This window comes from Balaenoptera physalus, assembly GCF_965194825.1.
Source record: "Balaenoptera physalus genome assembly, chromosome: 6".
NCBI classification, from domain to species: Eukaryota; Metazoa; Chordata; class Mammalia; order Artiodactyla; family Balaenopteridae; genus Balaenoptera; species Balaenoptera physalus.
The window spans coordinates 137,886,842-137,900,290 of record NC_138885.1 but is presented as its reverse complement, the minus strand read 5'-3'; the positions used below and the strand labels follow the sequence as shown (position 1 = coordinate 137,900,290).

At 54.9% G+C, this 13,449-nt stretch overlaps 2 protein-coding genes and 1 long non-coding RNA gene across 13 annotated transcripts in view; 2 read left to right on the top strand and 1 right to left on the bottom strand.

Annotated features, from left to right (window-relative positions):
• Positions 1-485: 485 nt before the first annotated feature.
• Positions 486-3,535, top strand: LOC309662519. Its single transcript, XR_014264748.1, has 3 exons — positions 486-1,005; positions 1,449-1,650; positions 3,124-3,535. It is a non-coding gene; the product is annotated as an uncharacterized lncRNA (long non-coding RNA).
• On the bottom strand, positions 3,458-5,156 carry DUSP28 (dual specificity phosphatase 28; the record flags this gene model as incomplete). Its single annotated transcript, XM_082465315.1, has 2 exons — positions 3,458-4,550; positions 4,764-5,156. The coding sequence occupies 2 exons, from the start codon at positions 5,154-5,156 to the stop codon at positions 4,422-4,424; spliced, it is 522 nt and encodes a 173-aa protein (XP_082321441.1). The 3' UTR covers positions 3,458-4,421.
• ANKMY1 (ankyrin repeat and MYND domain containing 1) overlaps positions 4,763-13,449 on the top strand; it is a 53,028-nt gene continuing 44,341 nt past the window's right edge. For 3 of the 11 annotated variants that reach the window (XM_082465305.1, XM_082465304.1, XM_082465303.1), the window contains exons 1-3: positions 10,454-10,629; positions 11,142-11,292; positions 12,628-12,833. In XM_082465305.1, coding sequence (XP_082321431.1) covers positions 10,467-10,629; positions 11,142-11,292; positions 12,628-12,833 — 520 coding nt within the window. In that variant the 5' untranslated portion in view covers positions 10,454-10,466. The other 8 variants (XM_082465306.1, XM_082465307.1, XM_082465308.1 and 5 more) reach the window with 8 other exon arrangements.

Sequence of the window (13,449 nt, the reverse complement as noted above, 5' to 3'; positions counted from 1 at the left end):
TGCGCTTCCTACCCGGCTCGCGTCTGGGAGTCCCCGGGAGTCAGGATGCCCGATCCCTCAGCGATGCTGCGGGCCAGGTTCCTGAGGCCGCGACTGCTGGACACCTGGGTCAGGGAAGCTGGGAAGTGTGGCGTCTGGAACTCAGTGTTATTCGTCCATTCGGGAACCTCTGGCCCCAGGAATGATGGAATGATTCCCATACACCCGACCCACTCCTCTGTGAGACCAGTGGTCTGTGTTACGTGCCATATGGTGCATGGCGGTGCTCGAGAACCTTAAGGCTGTGCTGTCAGATAAGTGTAGCTATTTATTTATTTGTTTATTTATTTTTTAAAATTTATTTGTTATTTATTTATTATTTATTTTTGGCTGTGTTGGGTCTTCGTTTGTGTGCGAGGGCTTTCTCTAGTTGTGGCAAGTGGGGGCCACTCTTCATCGCGATGCGCGGGCCTCTCACTATCGCGGCGGAGCACAGGCTCCAGACGCGCAGGCTCAGTAGTTGTGGCTCACAGGCCTAGTTGCTCCGTGGCATGTGGGATCTTCCCAGACCAGGGCTCGAACCCGTGTCCCCTGCATTGGCAGGCGGATTCTCAACCACTGCGCCACCAGGGAAGCCCAGTGTAGCTATTTAGATTTAAATTAAATTAGAAGTTCAGTCTCTCAGTTGCACTAGCTGTATTTCAAGGTCTCCGTGTGTGTTTGGAGGGTAGTGTCTGGCTAGCGGCAGCCATCCTCGACAGAGCAGATGTCCTATCACTGTAGAAAGTTGTGCTGGACAGTGCTGCCTTAAGGGCTGTCAGGGCCCTGGAGGAAGATTGTATAGGTGAGGGCTGGGCAGTAACAGGACCTGGCCTGCCTGTCCCCATTCCACCTCGCCCAGGCCTGCCCAGAGACTTAGGCCCAGAGGGGCTGCCTGCAGACCAGCGAGGGTGCTCAAAGAGCTAGCATCAGGGGGATCTCAAAGCCATGGAACCGGAGGGGCCACCAAGATGCTGTCATCATCGCGTAAGAAGTCAGACCCTTAGGGAGAAGGGACTTTTTGGCCTGGAATCCAACCCACCTCTCTCCCCTGATCAGTCTCCCTGTGGCAAAGTTGGGGCCTGACTCACAACGCACTTAACCTCGATGGCATCCCTGAGTAGCGTTTGATCCTTCTGGGCTCAGTATCCCAACCTGTCATCCATGTGATCCTGCCTGCCCTCCTCCGCGGGTGGGGGGCTGGGTGGGAAGGACGCCTGAGTGGGAGGACACATGTTCACTGATTCAGAGCACCTGCACCGAGGCATCTCTTCAGTTTTTCCTATGTGCCATCTTAGCTGGGGGGACACAATCTCCTTATCGGGGCCCCACCCCAAACTCGCCAGTCACCTGGAGGAGGGGGTTCAGTCCTGCATCCGAGACTCAAGAGGGAAGAGAACTGGGGTCTGATCAGTCCTCTATGCCTTCAGGTGGCCCAGCACCTGCCCAGGTGCCAAGGGCAGAGTGCTTTAGATGGCACTCCCAGTTTGACCAGCCTTTTGGAGCCACCGACCCCCCACCAGGCCAGTGGGGCTGGAGTTAGAAGACCTTCAGGAGGACCGTGTGTGGGCACCCACACTAGCCTGCCCTAGGCACCCACAGGCAGGTCTACCAGCCACCTGCACACTCAGGGTAAGTTAACATCAGGGGGCTTCTCGCCCTCCTGGTCCCCTGGACTTGGGTGAGCAGGGATTGGGTCTCATCCCTTCTCTCCTGGGCACCTCCCAGCGGCCAGTTCTGCACACAGAAGGGGTGGAATGGGGCAGTCCTGCAGGTCCAGAGGGGCTGTTACCACTTCGAAGGCCACAGGGGTCGTCTCCACTCTCCACCCTGTTCCTGTCCTGCGGAGGACACTGCCTTCAGTGCTGGGGGCGGGGGCACTGCCTTGCTGACAAAGGTCCAGGGTGGCTGCGGTGCAGTCCTCCTCTCGCCCCAAACCGCTTAGGGGAGAGGAACCTGAAAGTCGGCACTGCTAGAGGCTGGGGTTTCTCCCGTAGGAATTTTCATACACCAGCCTTTTGATGATCAAATCCTGGCTGGCTTGGGTGGGCTGATGCAGCTGACACTCCGCCTGCACCCCAGCTTTCCCCTGATGCACGTGGACTAGGTACCCCTATTCGAGTGCGCTGGCACTGGGAGGGGAGTGGGTCCCTGGCCTCACTTGCCAGCGGGTGGACACGGAGGCAGGAGGGCTTCCAGGAAGCCTGTGGTGTTCAGATGGGGGCTGTGTTGTCCCTGGGTCAGAGGTCCTAGGGATACCTGGGCCTCTGGTGGCAGCCAAAGTTGGATGGTTCTCAGAATGGAGCTGGTGGGACAAAAGGCTGATGTGACCCACAGATGTCCTTCAGCCTGGCCCAGGCTCTGACATCCTGGCAGCCCTGTCACCCAGGGCCAGGTCAGCAGGTGAGGGGGTGTGCCAGCAAGGGTGTCATGAGCACACAGGGTAAAAATGTGTGGGCTCAGGTCCTGGCTCCTGACCTCCTAGCTGGGCAAACCGCTCAGCTCACCTGAGGTTACAGGTGGAGCCACTGGAGCCTCACCCGCCACGTGGAGACAACAGCAGGAGCTTGTTTACGGGGTTGATGAAAAAGTGACACGAGCTGTGAGGGGCTTGTGGGGAGTAAGTGGCAGCTGGCAAGCCTTCCATAAAGGTGTGAAAGTCGGGTTAGCCACGAAGAGCTGCATTTGGGTTATGACGAGGGCTGTGGCTCTCGGACATGGGGGCTGCCGATTGGTGACATCGCACCGGGTTGGGTGCTGACCTGCAGGGTGTGGTGTGTGCTCTGAGCCAGGGACCGTCAGAGCTGGAAGCCCGGGTGCAGGAGCAAGAGGGTTGGGGAGGAGGAAGACCCTTTCACAACCACCCCAGTGCCTCACTCACAGAGTGTGAGCTTCCCATCCCCACAAATTTGGGCTCTGCTGGGTCAGAGGTCTTCATCTGCAGGTAGGATGCTTCCATCTGGGGACACACCTGGACGGGGGACTGAGACACCACTTAACCATTTGGGGCTCAAGCCTCAAATCAGGAGTTGCTCTGCTGGGTGAGGCGACTGATCCTGACTTTTCTTTTCTTTTTTTTTTTTGGCCGCACCATGCGGCTTGCAGGATCTTAGTTCCCTGACCAGGGATTGAACCTGGGCCCCAGGAGTGAAGGCACCGACTCCTAACCACTGGACCGCCAAGGAATTCCCTTATCCTGACTTTCAAGGGGCAGCAGGGCTTTGCTGCTGCTCAGGGGGGCCAGGAGGAGGACGCTGGAACTCAGGGCGTTCTCCTGATGCCTCCCAGGACGCCCTGGTTGTATGGCAGAGGTCGCAGAGGCCGCAGCGCCAGTGCAGGCAGGGCCGCTCAGGGCTCTTCAGGACGAAGGCTCCAGACACCCGACTAGGAAAGACCAGGACCTGAGGCACTGGCTGAGGGTCAAGGAAAATGATAAACATCAACTGCAGTATTTTATTCATAACCTTGTTATGTATATATTTGTATATTAACCCGGTATTATATTATCTGTAACTCATATGTGTTACCCAATTTTTCCTTTACTCTTTCCCCACTATCTTATTTAAGGAGTGTTGGTGGTGATTAATTTTCTAGTATAGTCTTTAGGCTGTAGCGTGTCCAAGTGGGGTGCCTCTGAACCAGAAGAGGAATCAACAAGCTCAGACACATGGGTGGTCATTGCATTGTTGACATGACCTTGGCTGCAGGATGTTAGGCTGGGACTCATTGCTGTTGCTGAAACTGGGAGGCCAGTAAGGTAGGAGGTAGGTACGCACACTGAGACCCTCAAGGGTGCCCACATTGGGTGGTCTGTCACACAGCCTCGAACCCTCACTCTGTGTCACAGCAGCTACAAGTCTGGAAACTGGGCCCTCACCAGCTGGATCCCATGTTGTGTTCTGTGATGGGACCAGTGTGAGGTTTGGGAAAGCCACTGTGGCTTGAGCAGGTGGCAGGCACGAGGTTCTGCCAGCAGCCCCCCAGAAGTCGCCCACATCAGAGTGGAAGGCAGCCAGGAACAGGGTGGCAGGTCTCTGTGACTCCTGTACTTCCCCATCTCCTGACCTTGGCTCCGTGGCCTCCATCTCTCTGTAGTAAATGTGGTTTTGGCTAAAATTCCTCAAGTGGTTTTGATGTTCCTGACCAAGCTCTGTCTAATAAACCTGCTGACCAGGGGAGGAACGATTCTCAGCTCTCTCCTCGGTGGACACACCCCTGCCCTACCGTCAAGGGGGGACAGAGACCTTCAGGAAGTTGCAGAACATAAAAAATCCGTGGGACATGAGGCAGTAGAGGACAGACCACCCTCCCGTCAGTGCGTGAACTACCTCTTCCCACCCCGAGGCTGCAGGAAACTCCAAGCGCCCCCCTTTGGGGTTGGGCCGTCCTCAAGGGCTGACCCATTAGGGCTCAGTCGGGCCCGAGGGCTCTTCGGGCAGGCGGGACCGCGACTGCAGGGCCTCCTCGTACTTCTGGAGCTGGGACCAGAAGCCCGGGTTGGGCTCGGCCACCGGGCGGGCGCTCTTCACAATCTGCAAACGAGAGGCTTTGGCTGGACACCGCGCAAAGTTGGTCGCAAGCTCCGCGGGCATCTCCAACGCCCGGAGGCCCCGCCCCCACGACCGGGCTCTCCTCGAAGCCCCGCCCCCACGAGCGGGCCCCGCCCCTGCAAAGAGCCTCGCCCCGCCCAGAAGGCCCCGCCTCTTCCCGCCGGAAGCCCCGCCCACGAGAAAGTCCCGCCCTACCTGGAAGGCCCGCTCCCGCGTGAGGCCGCGGTGACGCATGAGGTAGGCGGTGCAGACGGCGGCCGAGCGGCTGCGGCCGTTCTTGCAGTAGACGAGGCAGGCACCACCGGCGCGCACCGCGGCCTCCATGGCGGCGCAGGTAGGCTCCAGGTGCGCCAGCAGGTCCTCAGCCGGGTCGTCGAATACGGGCACGCGCAGCTCGGTCACGCCGGGCGCGCGCGGGCCGGGCTGCTGGCGCGAAACGTTGACGCACAGGGTGACGCCCGCGCGCTCCAGCAGCTCCGGGGCGGCCGCGGCGCTCGCGCTCCCGAGGAAGAGCGAGGGGGCGACGCGCACGAACAGCGGCGGGGTGGCCGCGCTGGCCCCGCGGCGTCCGGCTCGTTCCGCTTCCATGACCTGCTCTCGGGCCCCCAGCCCCGGTGTCTATTTTGGGCCGTCGGGAGGCCGGCCGGGCGCCCCCGGGTCCTAGAGGCCTCCGAGGGGCGCCCCTCCCTCTCTCCCGGGGCGGGCCCTGTAGTGGTTGTGCACGAGCGAGCACGCCCACAAAACCTTGGCCGCCGCCTCATTGGCCAGGTCTAAACGGGAGAGGCCTCCTCTGATTGGCTGAGGCTGGGGGTTGTGGCCATTGGCTGGACTGGTGGCCATCGGAAGAGTCTGAATGGCCGCAGGGAGGTGGGCGGGTTCGGGTTGCTGGGAGGAATGGGCCTCCCGGCGCTGGATGCCAGAGCCACGTAGGTTGCAAGCCGGGAGATCTGAGAGTAGCTGTTGCCTGTCCTTGCGAACGTGGAGGTTTCCAGCTGGGCGGGGCTCGGGGAGGTGCGCTTCTCAAGCTGTGGCTGATGTGCAGAGGAGCAGGGGACCCTGTCACAGATCCTCATCTGGGCACTGACCGGTATCCTGCACATGGTTTTGTAGGTAGGCCCCTTAATAACTGCTTCTCTTATAACCGCATAGCCAGGTGAGGTGCCCTTTAGTATAGCTTTATGTGTATTCCTTTTTGTTATTTGTTTCCTAATAAATCACCCTGTGTAATTTCTGCATTTTATTTTCTGTCTTATTGTAAAACATGGTTCATATAAAATAAAGCTACTTACCGTTAGCTTTTCATCATTTTTTCATAGACCAGTATTTTTGTTTTTATTTTTCTCAATTATTATTTTTTTTGCGTTATTACTGTAACTTTAAAGAATTAATACCATTTAATTACACAGTTGCCATGTAAGAAGCCCTCTTCAATAGATTTTTCTGAGGTCCAGTGTCTTTCAGGGGCCGGTTTCAGTGAAAAGGGGTTAACTGTCTTCCAGTCCTGCATGCATCTAGTTATTGCCGTTTCAATTCTATTCTGATAATATGAAAACATTTTTTCTGGTTCATCTGTATCATTTACTTAAGATTTGCAATCCGTTCTATTAGAAATTATTCTCCAGTACTCCCATACCCCGCCCCCCCCCATACAGAGTACTCAATAAACCTGACAAAATGAACCTGTACAGTCTCTCTGGGTGACCTTGATTCTCTCCATTCTAGCCAAAGCCACCAAGCATTGGTAACTCAGATCTTTTTTGCTACCTGGGGCTCTCCCTTGAGCTAAAGATTCAAATGTTGGTGTGTAACCAGGTCTTCACTGGTCTTCACAGGTCCAGACATCACCTACGTAGAGGCCTTCCCAGCATCCATTTCCCTCCTCTGTGGCCTAAGGAAGGATTCTGACTTTCCTGGGATGGGATTCCCATTTTCCCCAGAGTTCACGGGAGCCATCCAAGTAGGTGGAGTTTCCCTGTCCCCCAGCTCCAGAATCGGGCTTCTGATTACGTCCAGTCAGTGACGCCTATACCCCCATGATTGCTTCAGGAAAGGGCTTGGGCTGCCATATGAACCAAAGAGGAGAGAGGGGCTTGGAAACCTCTGTCCACTCCTTATGACCACAAAGGGAAGCCAGCCTTGGTTGAAAGCACAGCTGAAGAAACGGTCCTCGAAGATACTGTTGGGCCACTGAATCAAACCAAACCTGAAGAGCCTCCAACTTCTGGACTGTTTGGTTTCCTGAGCCATCCAATCACCCTTTACTGTTGGATATTTGAGGTGGATTTTCTGTTCCAAGGCCTCTTAACTGATAACCTCACACTCCTTCACCCCATGGAGTTAATGAGTCGGTAACAGGTCATCCTGAGTATCTCAGATCCATTCTCTCCACCTTGATTGCTGTGTTTACTTTGGGCCACTGTCTTCTGGGCTTGGCACCAGCCTCCTGAGGGGAGCCTTCCAGCCCTCCTCGCTGTAGCCGGAATACGCTTTTTAAAGCAGTGCTTTTCTGAATGTTGGTCCTGACTCAGCAAGTTGTGATCCGTTAGTGGGTTGTGAAATCAATTTTGAGGGTTATGACCTGTATTTTATTTTTAGTAAAATGGTATAGAAAAGAATAGACTACATGAAAATATTAGGGTGCGTTCATGTAGCAGAGTGAGTTTTTCCGCATAATTTTTTGAGTTATGTTTGTACTGGCTCATGATATGAAATGGGGTATTACAATGGGTCCCAGGCAAAAAGTCTTGAAACCTCTCAGAGCACACGTCTGACTGCACCGCCCTCCTGTGTAAAAATGTCTTGCTGCTTCTGTTTTTAACCTGGCGTTCAAGGCCCCTCCTGCTTTGTCCTGTCCATCATCCTTTCTCTCTGTTCCCTTGTCACCTACAAATTGGCACTGGCCATCTACCTCTACAGGGATTAAATTATGAGCCGCTGCAGCTGCTGACCTTCAACACCTCCTGACAGGAGTTCAGGGCAGAGATCAGGAATGTGGCACTCTGTACTCTAGGAAAAACTGGCAGAACAGTTCTTCAGATGGTTAGATATTTTCAGGAGAAGATTTTATGAGCCCAATTCTTGCATCTCCTTGTATCTAGAAAAGCACTAAAATCCTTCACAGTGACGTCTGCTCCTCGTGACTAGCAGAAACCTTCTGCAAGAAATACGTGCTTGATTGCGTGTACTCCCCCTTCACCAAAATCACATATATACTGACCTCCCCGCTACCTGTTCAGAGCAGTTTCTCCGAGCTATCTGAAATGCTGCCTCCTGGGGTATTGTCCTCATTTTGCCCCCAAAAAACTTAACTCATAATTCTCAGGTTGTGCTTTTTCTTTTTTCAGTCGACACCACCTGCCCACCACACCGTGGCCCCGTGGTTTTCAAAGCGTGGTCCAGATTTCAGCAGCAGCATCTGGGAACTTGGTAGGAATGCACATTCTCAGGAGTCCACCTACTCAGGACCTGCTGAACCGGAAACCCTGGGAGTGAGACACAGGAAGCTGTGTGTTACCATGCCTTCCATGTGATTCTGAAAAAAAGATAAAAACCTAACCATCATTTAGTTGATCTAAAAAGTCATTTAAAGCAAGATTTTTACCCATTCCCTTAAACATTGTATTTTGACCTACTACCTGTCATGTATATCCACTCACTTTCCTCTGATGAGTCATGATCTCACACATATACGTCTGCTCACTTTTCCCTGTGGGTCAGCTGAGGCGTTACTCATAGTGGCACTCGGTGCCCGGCCGTGACTTCCAGTTTCCCTTGCTTTCCTTCATGTGAACTTAAAAGCACTTGAGAACTGATCAGCCCGTAGAATCCTTTTGGAATTTCTTAAAATATTTTTTTACTCACAAATCTTCTACAGTGTCTCACATGCATCTAATTTGATTGCAGTTTTTAAGTGGCTTTTGTTGACTTTTCAAAGCCTTCAACTGAATTTTAATAGAAATGCCACTCTTCTTCCCCATGCACACATCATCAGTCATATTTCACTAAATTTCATAACTATAATAGGTTCAGCCAGTATTTTCAGATTTGCGAACACCATCACCGGTCATTTGAACAGCTAACTTGCTGAAAGCCAGTCGTCCTAAAGGTCAGTGTGCTGAACTACTAATTTGCTGATTTTTACCAAGTTTATTCACCAAAAACTAATATTCTTGAATATTGTCGATGAATATTAATATATTTTTCCTATGAAAACATTCTTTTGGAATATACTCTTCATCATTGTAGGACTTGTATCAATTTGTGGAAATAGGGCTTTTTAATTGTATGCCTGGTTTTTAAAAATACCAGTACATATATTCTTATGAACATAAGCAGAATTTCAGCATTTCATATTGCATTTTTTTCCAGTTTATAGAATTTTCCAGAACACCTTTTTTGGGCCACATGTTAGAATTGTTTTGCCAGCCTCACGAAGTTGTCAGATTTGCTGAAACAAATAGTTTTAGCTGCTGTTCAGTCAGTCTTTTATTCTGGGTGATATGTGAGTTTCCTAGAGTCAATGTAACAAAGCATTACAACAAACCCATAGGCTGAAAACAACCGAAGTGTATTCTGCCCTCTGTGTTGGTGTCTCCAAATCTCCCTCTCCTTGTAAGGACACTAGTTACTTGGTTTGGGGCACACCGGAATCCAGTCTGACCTCTTCACTTGATTGCATCTGTAAAGACACTGTTTCTGTATAAGGTCATTCAGAGGGGTTAGGACTTCAACTTATCCTTTTTTGGGGGGGGGTGGGCACTGCTCAACTCACAGCAGGTGGTATGGTTTAACAGGAAGTTTTAGCTGACTGCTTTTCTTTCTCTTTTCACAAACAAGTTTTAAAGGCAGCACGGTTTGTCTCTGCTTAGCTTCGCAAGCTGCAGTTGGAGCAAAGCAAAGATGGGACCTGAGGGGAAAGGATAAGAGGTAGAGAGGGGATCTAGGAACCAAAGTGGTACTGGGGGGCTGAGAGGGGAGCAGGGAGAAGAAAGAGGTGAATTGGGAGACAGATCGCAGGGTGGAGGAAGTGCCCCTGGGACCCTGGGATCCTGGCACAGCTGCCTTCTTCCCACCACTCCAGCTCGGGGGGGGGGCCTGGTCATCAGGTTTTCTTATCCCTTTCCCCTGTTCTCAGGGGCAGTCTGCGTCGAGAACCCCAACCCCTGCGCCTCCAGAGAGCCCCTCCTCGCTCGCTCTCCAGGAAGCCACGACTGCTTCAGTGGCAGAAAGGCCTCATGCTCTTTCCCAGCCTTGTGTCTGTGCACGTACTAGTCCAGTTCCCTGAAATGCGCTCTCTCTTCTGTTGAGAGAGCTCCTACTCATCCTCTGAAACCCTACTTAGGAATCTTCTCCCCATAAAGGTTTCCCCAGTGACCCCTCGGTCCAGACAGCTAACACTTCTCTCCCAGTGACCCTCGGCTCCTCCCTTATCTTGTTCCCCAACCAGGCCGTGAGCTCCCGCTCTGTGCCTTCCACAAACACTAACTGACCGGAAACGACCCGCTTTGGAGTCAGGCAGGGCTTGATCAAGTATTGGCCCTACCGTGTCCTAGCACGTGGCTGTGGACAAGTTAATTTACTCCCTTGTGCCTCAGTGTCCTCAGGTGTCACACGGGGCCTCTTGAGCTCTTCCCGGGGGGCGTTGGGAGCTTTTAGCGCTATCTCCCCCGGGGAGTCCCTGACCCAGAGGCCGACCCGCCGTCCTCTGCTTGACCGCGAGATGGGTGTCCGAGGTGGAGGCCGCTGGCCCAGGCTCAGCAAGCCGGGTGTGAGGGTCTCCGCGGGGCACCGGGCGCGGGCCGGGGGTTGGGGGCGGGCGGCCCGTGGGCCCTGTGAGGTCACAGAGGGGACCCACCTGCCCTACCCGGGACGCCAGGGGGTGCGGGCGGGGCCGTGGGTATGGGCGTGGCCGGGCGCGGGGATTGGCCGGGACCCGGAGCCGCCTGGGGCACGGCGGGCCGGTCTCCAGGGAAACCTGACTCCTGCACCCTGAGCTGTGCCGAGCGGAGGCTGGCGAGCGGGCTGTGCTGCGTGTGCCACAGGCCTGCGTGGACCCTGTGCGGTCGGTGAGAGCTCTCCGAGCTTCGGTGCGGCCCCGCGGCAGGGGCATGAGTGGGGACATCCCCGAGCTGCGTGCAGGCGGCGGTGGGGGGCCTGTGCGTGGGCTCCACGCCCCCTGGGTCTGGCCCGCTGTTCTCCCTGGGAGGGGAGCAGAGCAGATTTGGGACCCGACGTACGTGAGAGGGTGTGAGTGTGGGGTTGCGTGGGGACCGGGTCCTCGCCGCCCTGGCTCCCGAGGCCCGCGGGGGAAGGAGGAGCCTGCTGTCTGTGGTCCCAAAACGTGGACCTACTTTAAGGTCGCAGGAGGGTAGCCCAGCCGGTGCTTCCTGTGGTTCTAGGGACACCCTCGGGGCGCTGGAGGAGGTTTCCCTGGGCGGTTCCAACAGGGTCAGGACGTCCGCCGTGTTAGGGGAAAGGGCCTTGTTCCTCTGAGGCCCATGGTGCTGTGGGCGGGTCCGGGGGCGCCTGCCAGGACCCCTGAGGGCGAATGTGGGTCCCCGGCTTTGCTTCCAGGTTCGAAGACGAGAGACATGGAAGATCGTTATTCCTCAATCTCATATTACGAAATCCCAAATGCTGGCAATTCTGAAAACCAGGTGGAGGTGGGGGGCAGTGTGCCTGCTGCTGCCGGGACCCCGGAGAGCGCCATGCTCGGCACCAAAAGGTGTGGGAACCCTCCCCAGGGTTGTTCCTTCTGAGGGGGTGGGAATCTGTCCTGGCCCCTCTCCTTGGCTTGCAGATGGCTGTCTGCTCTCTGTGTCTTCTCATCATCTTCTCTCTGTGTGTCTCCCTGTGTCCAAACTTCCCCCTTGTATAAGGACATCAGTCACATTGGGTTCTAAGGACATCAGTCACATTGAGGTCACTTTCATGACCTCACGGTAGCTTGATCGCCTCTGTGAAGATGCTGTCTTCAGATACAGGCACACAGTCAGTTCCGGGGACTTAGAACTCCCAACGTATGAATTTAGGTGGGGAGAGGGGGAGAGGAACACAATTCAACCCCTAACTACAGGTAAGAAAAAGAAAAACAAACCAATTCTGAGCCCCCAGACTTTAACATTGTTGCATTTGGGTCTCTATCCTTCCTGGCTTCTTTCTACAGACAAATAACAATGTGGCAAAGAGAGATACTTGTGTTTGCAGCAGGCGAATCCCTTCTTCGTTGGGCAGGTGCTTTGTTAAGCCTCTGTGGCTCCTGGCTGGCATTTGAGGCTGGCTGGTGGAGGGGCTCAGTCTGAGGGTTCCCATGCGTGAGCAGCCCCGCCAGGCCATCAGCCTGACGGCGGCACAGGTCTGTAGGCCAGAGACACCCCGGCGCAGCATCCCCCAGAGAGCCCTTTAGAGTGGGGAAGGAGGTGGGGGTGGGTGTGAGGGGGCGAGAGGTGGCTCTACTTTTAAGTCAGTGCTTTCAGCTAGCAAGAGCAGGGAAGAGGCAAAGCTACCGTGGCACGTGCTCTGCCCCCTTGCTGCGCGCCTGCCCGTCCTGGCATCCTCCCCTCAGTCTGTGCCCCTTGCTAGTCGGCTTGCTGCCCCTCACACTGCTCTCAGACCCCTCCCCTGGCCCAAAGCTTCCTGTCCTGGTCCAGATGGAGTGTCAAACCAAGGGGAGAGGCCAGGGGAGGGGTGCACGCTGGGCTGGGGGAGGAGACAAGGCCCCCCAGTGCACAGTTGGAGTGGGGCAGCCACTGGGCCCCAGGCAGTGGGGCTGGCCTGGGCTGGAGAGGGCTGCCTGGCCCGGGCTCCAGGGCACTGCAGCCATTACCCTTGTCGGACAGACACGGCTGCACACTTAGTGCACTTTCCATTTCTATGTGACCCTGGGCAAGCACTGTGCCCCTGGTGCCTCAGTTTCCCTCTCTGGAGAACAGGGATAGCTATGCAGTCGGCCTCGGGGGTTGCTGGTTGAAATAAGATGGTGTGTGGTTCTCGGTACCCAGTGGCCCTAAGACCTTCAGCCAGCATCGGTCTCCCCTCCCCCTGCTCTTCGTCTTCCTAGATTCATCCCGGAGGCCCCAGAGGGGGAAAAGGAGGAGCCCGAGGGTCTCCTTAGGGAGCAGGACCTGAAGGAGGCCTACATCGAGCTCATCCGGGGTGTGCAGGAGTGGCAGGACGGCTGTGTCTACCCAGGAGAGCTCGGGCTGGAGGTGAAGCTGGGATGCGGAGAATTCTCTTGGCCCACGGGCGAGGTAACTAGCTCCCGAGGTAAGTAGCTCCCCTCTCCTCCCCCGGTTCAGCCAACCATGACCTGTCTCTCTCCTCCTAAGAGGCACGTGCTGTGAACTTGTAGATCCACCGATGGGAAGGATGCTAGGCAAATGTCCTTCCTATTTGAGAAACACGCAGAGAGACTTCTGAGATCACGTCCGAGGTTCGCCTGGGTGTCCACAGGCTGCAGCTCGGGAAACTGTGACTTCAGAAGATAAATTCTTATTCTAGGCAAATTTTTAAAAATTGCGAATTACTGTCGAGAGTTGTATATTTGTATTGATGAAATTGCCTTGTATTTAAGCTCAAACAGAAAAAATGGATCTTTCTAAAAGTGAAAGTGCACTTTTGCACCGCTGCAGCAGGCGGTGTCAGGACCTCCTCAGTGGGGACTCTGAGGGGCCCGTGGCAGAAGCTGTTGGCGCCACCTGGCATCCCCGGGAGGTGGAGCAGCCATGCGTGTGGCAAACCTGGGGGTGTGCTGTGGCCTGGGGGCTTAGTGCGCCTCGCCCAGTGGGAAGCTGGCTTCTGAAGGCTTCCCAACAATGTGTTGCATCCCTGCCAGCTGCACATGCGCTGGTGGAGGATTCTGCCCTGCTTGCAGGGTTGTGTG